The sequence below is a fragment of the Gadus chalcogrammus genome, chromosome 13 (assembly GCF_026213295.1).
Source record: "Gadus chalcogrammus isolate NIFS_2021 chromosome 13, NIFS_Gcha_1.0, whole genome shotgun sequence".
NCBI lineage: Eukaryota > Metazoa > Chordata > Actinopteri > Gadiformes > Gadidae > Gadus > Gadus chalcogrammus.
Genome location: NC_079424.1, coordinates 11,121,888 through 11,132,264, shown reverse-complemented (window position 1 = coordinate 11,132,264; position 10,377 = coordinate 11,121,888). Strand labels below are relative to the sequence as shown.

The following is a 10,377-nucleotide window of genomic DNA, read 5'->3' as shown; positions in this document are numbered from 1 at the left end:
TCTCGCGAGATCTGCCCGAAAGTTGATTTCATACGCCACCTATTGACCATGTCGATTACTACAGGCTCAAATACCGGGGGTTAGTAAAAAGTTAATGAGTGTCATCTGTTCACAGAGCAAGAAGCACAAAATATATTGTGGCGTGCAAGTGTTTAACAACGTCAGTTCCTGTAAAAGCATTTGATTTAAGTTCATTCCGACAACAGTCACAACCTGAACTGCAAATATGTTTTCAATTAAGAGAGGAAGTATGTTGAGTGTTATATCTGAAACGAAGACATTAAGTTCTCCACAGACACCCGTTTCCAGGGAATGGACGCATGCATGTGTGTTTGCAAAGAAAGGAATATTACTCTCAGGTCATAAACACTTAATTGGATAGAATATAAATAGACTAGTTAGGTATAGGACCTATACCACACACACACACACACACACACACACACACACACACACACACACACACACACACACACACACACCACACACACACACACACACACACACACACACACACACACACACACACACACACACACACACACACCACATTCAAACACATGTTGGCTATACTATCTAATAACCTACATATAGCCAGGGGTTTGAATCTTAGTGACAAAGTCAGTTATTAAAATAGGAAGAATTCCCACCAACCTATTCACGTAAGTGATCCCAATATTTGTCTTGCCAGGGATGCGGTCAAGATTCAGAGTGGTCAGTTAACACCCCTAATAATAAGGATTCCTGAGCAATATTGTGGTTTCCATGTTTGTGGAGGAGAGCACTTGAGGAACCTTGCTGAGCAGCGGATCTGAAGGGAGAGGGCTTGGGAGCCATGGGGTAGAAGAAGCCTTCATATACGGGCTGGCTGGGAGCTGAACTGACACACGCTCTCCTCAAGGCATACTTCATCCAGTGACTGACCAAGGCTTACACAACACGAGTGAGTATGGATGAGCTAGATCTGTCCTTCTTTCTTTCTTTCATTTTTCTGTCTTCCATTTCCTTGGTTGTCTGTCTTGTTCTGTCAAACCTGCCCCGAAGACAGATTGTTTTTGTGCTACTTTTGTGCTACATTTGTCTGGTATTCCTTCTTGCTTATCTCAGTAGTTGTAGTTGTTGCTCTGAAGCTTTCGCTCTCTATCTTGAGGAAAAGACTTATCTCATGTTTTGTCCTTCACACTTTGTTTTATAATTTTGTATCACAATTTCTATTATATTATTTGTGTCTTTATCTATAGGCAAACCAGAATGTTCCAAGGAAATGACATGAAGCCTTAATGGCAACATTGCATTTGTGTTTTATACTTTTTACTTATTTTGGCATAAGCAATTTTGGCAAATAAAGCTTGACATGCCTATTTGCATGGCTACAGGATAAGTTACTAAGCTTGTTGTGTGTGAGAGCTACAATCATACCATGTGACTCCCGGAGGTGATCATCCGTGATATGGCAGGGGAGAGAGAGAGAGGAATGAAGAGAAAAGTTGATAATCTGATGTTTGTGTGCATGCCATTGTGTGTGTCACCAGGAAGTGCAACATGAGTATGCGTAGAGCAGTAAGTGGCTGTGTGCTGGTGGTCTGTTTGGTAGCCATGATGGTGGAGAGCACAGAGGGACACATCACCTTCTTCAGCCCCAGAGAGATGATGCTGATGAAGGTAACAGGACTATACTTCTTTCTAATAAGGAATGGGTCCAAGCATATGCTTTACCTTACCCATGTCTTATTGTGTGTGTGTGTGTGTGTGTTTGTTTGTGTGTGTATGTGTGAATGCGTGTGTGTGTCTGTGTGTGTGTGCTGTAGGAGAGAGACGGTAAGAAGGTTATGGAGCCCAGATCAGAAGATGGTCAGTTCCAAGAAGCTTCCCTCCCAGAGCTTTCGGAGACTGAAAGTGGAGGAAATCCTGTGAGCACTCACAAGCAAACATCTTAGCTTACATAGCCATAATATAATATATAAATGTTTGCCTCCACCAGGGGCTTTTATGGAATGCTTGTATATCAATGCATGATAATGCACTTAGAATTGATATGGTGTCTGTTGGCTTCCTGACACATTTTTCTGTGTGTGCGTGTGTACGACAACAGGACAGGACAATTGAGATTGCTGTGCGCCTTTCAGCCCAACAGTTATACCATGTGACTCCCGTGCTGGAGGAGATCATCCGTGAAATAGCAGAGGAACGAGAGAAGGGTATGGTGAATTTAATGGTTGATCATGTAAAGGAGGCACAGGAGCATGTAAGCAGAGCATAATCAGAAATAGCTCTTGGTAGATGAAAAATAAAAGTGAGGCCAGATTGGATGCATACTAGTATGTCTAATCATTGCATTTCTCTGCTTTTTCTCTCCCCTGTCCGGGACCCTGAAGTTAATAAGTGAAACCGAAAAAGATGAAAGGACGACTTTTATTTTTTACCAATCAACACTTAATATGTATACATTTGCAAAAATCAACCAATAAAAAGGAGAATGATTGTGTCACCCTGTCTGACGGCTTGGTCTTTGTTGGAGTATCACCATTTCTCACAGTATATACATATATTTTAAAGTAAAGTAAATAAAATGGGCAAATGCAATCATAATATAATTCCTTTTTTACATGTAATTATTAATAATTAGACTCCCAATAATTAGAATCATTTGATATTAATTGAACACAAAATTGAAAATAGCACATCAGTGTGGAAAAAATAACTAGGAAAGTGTAATGTACCAAAAAGTAAAGGTAAACCAGCAATATAGATTACATGGCCGTGTTGGGTATGTTGAATCATTGGGAAATGGTTCAATAGTCCAGGCCACATTGCTTATTACCTTAACACAACCACAAATCTTAAAGCTGTAGTGTTTACACTTTAGTGGGATCTAGCGCAACAGGTTTAGCGACAATTGATTGAAAAATTTAAATAAGAATCACATCAAATATGTTTTGTTTAGACAGAGCCCTTAATATCTATAAAGGGGGCGGTTCCTCTTCCACAGAGCCTGCGATGTTGCACTGACATATTTCCTCAGTACCCTGAATATACAAACAGCTCTAGAGTACACACATGTTCAATTAGAAATCCCAATAGCAATCTTTCTTTGCTATGATAGTTTAACCGCCACTAAATCCTTCACACTGTACCTTCATTTTAGAAATTCAGTCTTTTGAAATCTCATTTCAAAAGATTTAAATTGTAAGAATATACCTTATTTCACCTCGATACTCAGTTTTCTACACACCATAGAAGAATTGTAACCTGGTTTCAGTCATCAGGCTAGAGTTTCGATGTCAGTCGTTCACTGATCTCATAGTCCTTGGCTCCGAGGGCGGTGTCTCTTGCCAGAGGGGCAGGGAGGACTAGAGCGCAATCACTGTCAAAATACTTCCCTGTAATTCCCTCGGTTTCCTCAGAGACAGCACAGTATATGGCACTCGCTGCCCCCTGTTTTGCATTCTGGGAATGGGACGTAGAATTTATTATTTTATTCTGTGTGTATGAATACACACATAATTAAAACGCACACAGACAGACACACATACACTTTCATGGTACATGGCATAAAGTTTACGCCATGTCAACTTCTGGAATTTCGTTTTTTCAAAATCACAAAGAAACTAGTTATTTTCCATTGGTCCAGGAAGGTTTAATCTTCAGTCTTTAACTGATTGTGCTATTGTGTGTGCCGATTGTGATACAAACTCAGCTAAACTATTCGTGATACGTCAACTACGTCATACACGAAGGAATGTTATTCATTCACACTCACCTTGAAAAAGAAGATTCCAATTAGCTTGAAGATGATCCGTACTTTAGCGCTATAGTGTCTTAGCACTGATGTCATAACGTACCCAGGGTGGATCGAATTTGCAGTGACACCTTTTGAACAGAAAGTAAAATATGATGCTTCATGAAACAAGATAGAATTATACATTTATTTTTAATTTTCTGGTTTTACATTTTCTTAGTATCAAAATCACTTGAAATCATCTTTCATAGTGTATGTATCTCTAAATTAAATTTATAAACGTTTTCATATTATGCTTACAAGTTATGCAGGTTGAATAAAGCCTGTCTTTGTCAATACTGCAAGCCAGCATGGATGTCTGCTTCAGCTACCCACCCATCAAAGGGGATTTTCTTAAAAAAATCAAGCACCCTTAGGAGTGTATTAAGAGGAGGCAGCAAGGGGGCCGGACAGCACAGCCCACAGATGGGAGGGAAGGGAGGAATTAGTATTTGGTTCATACCTGACCCGTTTAGCATTCGTGCAAACTCATTGGTGCAGATGATTTGGTGCAGCTTTGTGTTGTTATAGATGTGGTCCATCTTGTAGGTGAGGTCTTCTCCCTTGAAGTGGGAAAAGTTCACTATACCCTTGAAGTGGTTTGACGAGCAGACATTAACTATACGCGCTGGAGCTGATCGCTTCAAAAGATCTGGAGAGTGAAAGAGCAAAAAATACAAATGTATGCAGACGACACTGTAGTACATGTGCATGCCGAAACAAAAGATCTGGCTGCTGCTAAACTCACCACAGCTATGGACCAGATCACTAATTGGCTAAACCATTCCTGCCTCCAACTTAATGATTTTTACCAAAGGACAATGTAACATCATGTCGAACATAACAATATCGAGGTCAAAACATAAGTATTGTGCCACAATTTAAAGATCTGGGAATTAACATTGATTCTACTCTCTTTTAAAACACACATTAAGAAAGTGTGCAACAGGGTCAAGTTTAGCCTAGACAATTTTAGGTATATTAGAAATTCCCTAACTTTTAATGTTGCCAAACTCTACATGGATGCCATGATTATGTCACATCTTACATACTGTATGACAAGCTTCAATGACAAACTAACAGTTTGTCATTGAAGCCATTAGCAACTCTTTACAAGAGAACACTTAAAGTTTTGGACCAGAAGCCTAACAGTTCACATTATTGTACTATATTAAATAACCGTAAACTGCTGAGCTGGGAAGATGTAATCCAATATAAAAACATCTGCCTCGTTTTCAAAATTCTGCATAACAGCGCTCCTTCTCCTTTAAAGTCATTCATAATCCAACGTAACAGCAGCAATCAGATCACCAGAAGTGCCACACGGGGTGACCTTCTAATCCCATTTAGAAAAATCCCATTTGGTGAACAATCATTTTCTGTTCGAGCAATACGAAATTGGAATTCACTGCCTACCACTATCAATGATATACATACATATTCCGCCTTTACAGCACACCTTAAAACATGGCTGTCCGACAACTATAATTGCACACATTAATTTCTGTCAGACGTGATGTTTGTGTTTGATGCGAGTCTTAGTCATTGTTGCTGCCGCTCCATCTCTGATACCTGCCTGCATGTTCTGCCCTATGTGCTTTCAATGTGATCTTTGTGGCCTATTTCCCCTTGTCTCCTGTGTGTTTGTGTGGTTGTTGCATGGACTGCCTTGATATCTTTGCCATCATCTGTGCCTGTTTGTTCTGGCTCCAACTGTTTGCAATATGTTTGTTTGTCTTTTTCCCCTTTTTGCTCAGGTCTGCTGTAATTATAAATGTAATGTATTTTTTAAATTTGTTTTACTGTTATGTATTGTAGGTTGCCTACTGACAACTGGCTGGGGACTACAGCTGGAAATTAGCCAAATAGGATAAAGCTGCTCCTTCTCAAAGGTGACTGTCCACAAAACTATAAACAAATAAACTAAACTAAACTAAATAGCATGAGAGCCCTCATCCTTGTTAAAATCAGCTGAATCTATTAAACTTGCCTTACAAGTTTAATAATAATAATTACAATAATAATAATAAATTGTTTTTTAACAGTGCTTTTCTTGGTACTCAAAGGAATACATATACAGACAGTACAGACACAGTACAGGCAAATATACAATTTGAGAGAGAGAGAGAGAGAGAGAGAGAGAGAGAGAGAGAGAGAGAGAGAGAGAGAGAGAGAGAGAGAGAGAGAGAGAGAGAGAGAGAGAGAGAGAGAGAGAGAGAGAGAGAGAGAGAGAGAGAGAGAGAGAGAGAGAGAGAAAGAGAGGGTGAAAGATGGTGGAGAATGATTCGTCAGATGTTGTAGGTGGCCCTGAAGAGATGGGATTTAAGCTGACTTTTGAACAAAAGGAGTGTATCTGAGTTTATTGCATTACAAGACAAGAGATGTAGAAGTGAGCAAATCTAAAATAATGTCACAGCAATGAAACTGGTGATACAGCGGCAGCCTTTTTGGATGTTTATGAAAACGCCACAATAGCACTTCCATAGAGTGCTCAGCTGTACTTGTGTTAAACCCCTGCCATATTTTATAAATGGCCGAGGCTGGCCCGACCCAGGCCAGTATAACCTGATATCTGTGTGAAAGGGATGGGGGGCAGTCGATATGAAAACAAGCTTGCAGATTTGTCTGGTTCCAAGGATGTGAACCAACACAGAATGGTTGATCACGGATTCATAAAAGGGCCAATATTTAAATACTGCGACTGTTTACATTCTCACCCAATCCATCCCAAAATAAATATGATTTGATTTAGGATAGCTAGGAAAGATTAGGTGGACATATAATTAGCAATCACTCAAACAAAAACAAAAAACTGAAATGCGAAAGGTGTAATGTGAATTGTATAGCAGTATATCGCTGCTTTGGTGGTGCACAGTGTATTATAAGAATCACACTACTCAGTCGCAGCATTACGCTAAAGCAGTTTGAATGTTGGATTTTAAGACAAACAATTTGATAATTCAATAAGAGTTATAGGTGAATCATCCTAGTGTGTCTTCTTGTAAGCACCATGCCCAACATTTCCCATTAAACACTGACAGGACGTGTCTATTCAACAACCTTGTGTGATAAAGTCACCCTCCTTCTTTAACTTTACTTAAAGAAACTGAGTGTGTTATGATTTGTACTGGACGGTTACTGGTTACACAGCCTGATTCAAGCATTCTGCCAGAGCCCCCGCTGACCTACACAAGACAAAGGCATTGGAGATGATATACCATCTAAGAAATCTCAATTCAGCTCCAGCTTTGGCTCTCTATGGTACTGGATATTCAGGATATTTGGGTTCATTCAAAATAATGTGTCATAAATTGTGACCTTCCACCAGCCACTCTGCAAAAAATGATATTCTTGTCATACAATGCAACTTCGAGATACTTCCCCTTGTCATGGTTTCATGGCTTACCAAGCAGCAGTTTGGTGAGAAGGAACGGTCCAAGGTGATTGGTGGCAAAACTAATTTCTAGCCCGTCTTCAGTGATCTCCTTGGGCAAACCTTGATACAGAAAAAGAGAGCTCACGGTTACATGTGTACATTGTTTAAGCATATAATGCAACACTATCATCCATGTTTGATCTTTCTCAAGAAGTGGCATCTTTTAGATTTGAAAAATGTACGTTCACAAAATGAAGGAATGATTGCAAGTAGCATTCTAACCGATGCGAGATAGAAGAGAAAGAGGAGCAATGATCTCTATTTGTGGTTCATGACGGACCTGACACCCCAGCATTGTTGACCAGAATGTGAAGGGCCTTCTCGTCATTGTTGATCATAGTGGCAAACTCCCTGACTGAGCTCAGGGAGGACGTGTCCAGGGGACGCAGATGGACATCTTGGTTATTGGTCAGCTCTCTGATCTCTTGAACAGCGGCGCCACCTGCCAGCTGGTTTCTGCAAGCCAGGATAACACGTGCACCACGCCTTGCAAAGTCCAGGGCGATATACTTGCCAATGCCTTTAGCCGGAGAGGAAGTTAGAGCATTGTCGGAGGGAGGTTTAAGGACATGGAATCATGCATCTTCTTTGAAGATTTCCTGGTACTGCAATTTCATAGCTGAGAAGCACATGAAGCCTAATCATTCCAGTTTGTTTTCCATTCAATTGCCCTGAACCCTTTGTTTAACGACTGCTACCAGATGTAGTTGCTTTCCCTGAAAGCTCCCCATTGCTTAATAGGAAACATCGCTGACCACAAAGTTGTACCGCCCAAAGCAAAAATAGAGGCTTGGAAAGGGAAAACAAATAATGATGACTGTATGGTTCAGCCGTATAATGCATAATATTTCGCGTTATACTTTTTAAGAATCTGCATTTTGTCAAACAAGTAGGCTAACAAGCGTAGGCTTGTTTGCCGCAGCAGCGAACTACGAAAATAAATAGTAGCCTATTATTTAGTTGATATACTAAATATTAATATTGTTTAGTTACTAAACAATAATTTTAGTGTCATAAAAAAATATACATCGAATCAAATATAAATGACTTAATGCATGCTAATTTAATTTCTATGTTCAAGATATTTCCCTTGATTACTCACCTGTATTAGCACCCGTAACTATGGCAGTTTTCCCATTCAGTTGTACAGTACATGCCTTCGGTTTCCATAACAATCTCTGCTGTAATCGCAGTCCCAGATAAAAGGTTAAAACTAACCATAACGGGTTATGGAAAACATCTCCCCAGAACCAAGCCATCTAGTCCAAAGCGTGAACAATTAACAGTGCGGCGGGTTGTGCGTTCCCAGATGAGGACATTCCAAAGTTCAAGGCTGCATTGGAAGGTATTTATGTAAAACACCGCTGCAGGCGGCAGGACAGGGGAAGTGCACTGCCTCAATTTCGCGCGTCGGAGCGGTCTACTCGCTGCAGTCAGGGGCACTTGCAAGTCAGGGGCACTTGCATGATACTGCGCGGAATTTTCCTTAAATGTGGGCGGGGTTAAACGTTTAAGCCCGCCCACATTGAGCTCCTCCTCGATCTGCGGGCTGCAGTCAGGGGTTACTCGTCTCTGTAGGTTTCATTAGTTCACTTGGTCTTGAGTTGAATAAATGTCTGTAATTAATCCATTGGCCTGTGTGTATGTGCTCTGAAAATAGACAGAAAAGGTAAAGAAAGTATTTGCAATGATACAAAGAATATCATGAATTAATTGTTATAGCTAACATGCGATAGGCCTATAGGTACATAATAATAACACAGCGAACGGACGACTCAGCTCTGACAATATAGGTGTTCTGCCCTTCAGGCATTTCATTTGAATTGAATGCTTTAAATTTGTGTTTCATCCAGACTTTTATTTTGACGTTTGTATTTTCGAGCTGCACAGGAAGCAGGAAGGTAAGTAGTTTAGATCGCGTTAGAATGCGCGCGTAGAAAACGTTAGAAACGGCAGGTTGATTGGGAGTGCAGACAGTCACTACCCCAGAGAAAGACTTCTTGCATGCTGGTTCCCCAGCAGAGGCATCGCTTTTTCACTCTCTTTCATCTTTTGATCTCTTGATCTTATCTACATGGATTCAATACAATGTGAAGAATGAAAATAAATCTACAAACAAGAATTCAAGGCATTCTTCATGTTCATGAATAGAAGAGAGTTTAGCTCACTGTCTAGTTGGAGTTAGCACACCCCACCGAGGACAGTACAGTGAAAAAGCGTTATTCAACTGGAGTTTCAACGTCCAAAGAAGCAAGATAAGAAAAAATGGAATTAGCCGGGACTTCTAATGTATCTGTACATACGAGAAAATCAAAGAGTTCTTCCTCATCGACATCGAGTGCAGCAGTAAGGGCGCGCGCTAAAGCAGAGGCGGCGAAAGCACGAGCAACATTTGCAGAGAGAGAGGTGACACTCAAGGTACAAAAAGCAGAGAAGGAAGCCGAGCTACAATTAGGTAAAGCCAAGCTGGAAGCTGAATTGAGCGCACTCGCACTTCAAAGAGAGGCAGCTGCAGCTATTGCCCAAGCCGAGGCACTAGAAGCAGCTGAACTAGACATAGGAGATTCGATCAGGACTGATCCATCTTCACTAGATCTGCAAAATGAAATTGCAACACGCACTAACGAATATGTTGAAGCACAAGCTGGGCTTGACGAATCACAGACTCGGGTATCCGTCCATACTACATCACCTGGAGTAGCCCTATCAGACGCAAGCTATGTCACATGGCCCCCTCCACCAGAGCACAACTCTGAGCCACAGGGAGAGATAAAAGAGGATGAAACTCCCTACAGACCATCTAGGCATGATGCAACACCAAGGCAGCCATTTCTCAGTGCTAAATCTAGGTATGTAACCCACATCAGCGCACCACTCAATGGAGGTCATACAAGTCAGGAAAGACGCGATGGACAACAAACAACGAACATTGGAGATAATGGACATCACACAACACCCGCTAGAGGTAACGGACAGCCCACAAAACCCAAGACAACACATCATCCTCACAAACCACCATTTAAGACAACAGCTCCATCATACGTACCCATGCATGCTCCATCCACTGCAAGTGTGGCACCTGAAACAGAACACCTGGCACGATACCTGGCTCGTCGTGATTTAGTGAGTACAAGTCTCTACCAATTCGATGATAAACCTGAAA

At 40.9% G+C, this 10,377-nt stretch overlaps 2 protein-coding genes across 2 annotated transcripts; one reads left to right on the top strand and one right to left on the bottom strand.

Annotated features, from left to right (window-relative positions):
- Window positions 1-856: 856 nt before the first annotated feature.
- On the top strand, window positions 857-2,504 carry mlnl (motilin-like). Its single transcript, XM_056605419.1, has 5 exons — window positions 857-943; window positions 1,533-1,662; window positions 1,809-1,910; window positions 2,093-2,198; window positions 2,376-2,504. Exons 2-5 carry the CDS (start codon window positions 1,543-1,545, stop codon window positions 2,384-2,386), a joined length of 339 nt encoding a protein of 112 aa, XP_056461394.1. The 5' UTR covers window positions 857-943; window positions 1,533-1,542; the 3' UTR covers window positions 2,387-2,504.
- On the bottom strand, window positions 2,380-8,565 carry zgc:64106 (uncharacterized protein LOC393348 homolog). Its single transcript, XM_056605417.1, has 6 exons — window positions 8,317-8,565; window positions 7,495-7,734; window positions 7,185-7,274; window positions 4,242-4,430; window positions 3,761-3,870; window positions 2,380-3,447 (listed from the first exon to the last, which is right to left on the bottom strand). The coding sequence occupies exons 1-6, from the start codon at window positions 8,471-8,473 to the stop codon at window positions 3,268-3,270; spliced, it is 966 nt and encodes a 321-aa protein (XP_056461392.1). The 5' UTR covers window positions 8,474-8,565; the 3' UTR covers window positions 2,380-3,267.
- Window positions 8,566-10,377: the final 1,812 nt, after the last annotated feature.

Excerpts from the sequence above, each read along its gene's own strand:
- zgc:64106 (XM_056605417.1), bottom strand. The coding sequence starts at position 8,473 with ATGGCTTGGTTCTGGGGAGATGTTTTCCATAACCCGTTATGGTTAGTT. Across the intron at positions 7,735-8,316 it reads AGTTACGGGTGCTAATACAG|GCATTGGCAAGTATATCGCC; the intron begins GTGAGTAATCAA and ends CTCCGGCTAAAG. Across the intron at positions 3,448-3,760 it reads TTGGAATCTTCTTTTTCAAG|AATGCAAAACAGGGGGCAGC; the intron begins GTGAGTGTGAAT and ends TCCCATTCCCAG.
- mlnl (XM_056605419.1), top strand. The coding sequence starts at position 1,543 with ATGAGTATGCGTAGAGCAGTAAGTGGCTGTGTGCTGGTGGTCTGTTTG. Across the intron at positions 1,663-1,808 it reads GAGAGATGATGCTGATGAAG|GAGAGAGACGGTAAGAAGGT; the intron begins GTAACAGGACTA and ends TGTGTGCTGTAG. Across the intron at positions 1,911-2,092 it reads CTGAAAGTGGAGGAAATCCT|GACAGGACAATTGAGATTGC; the intron begins GTGAGCACTCAC and ends GTACGACAACAG.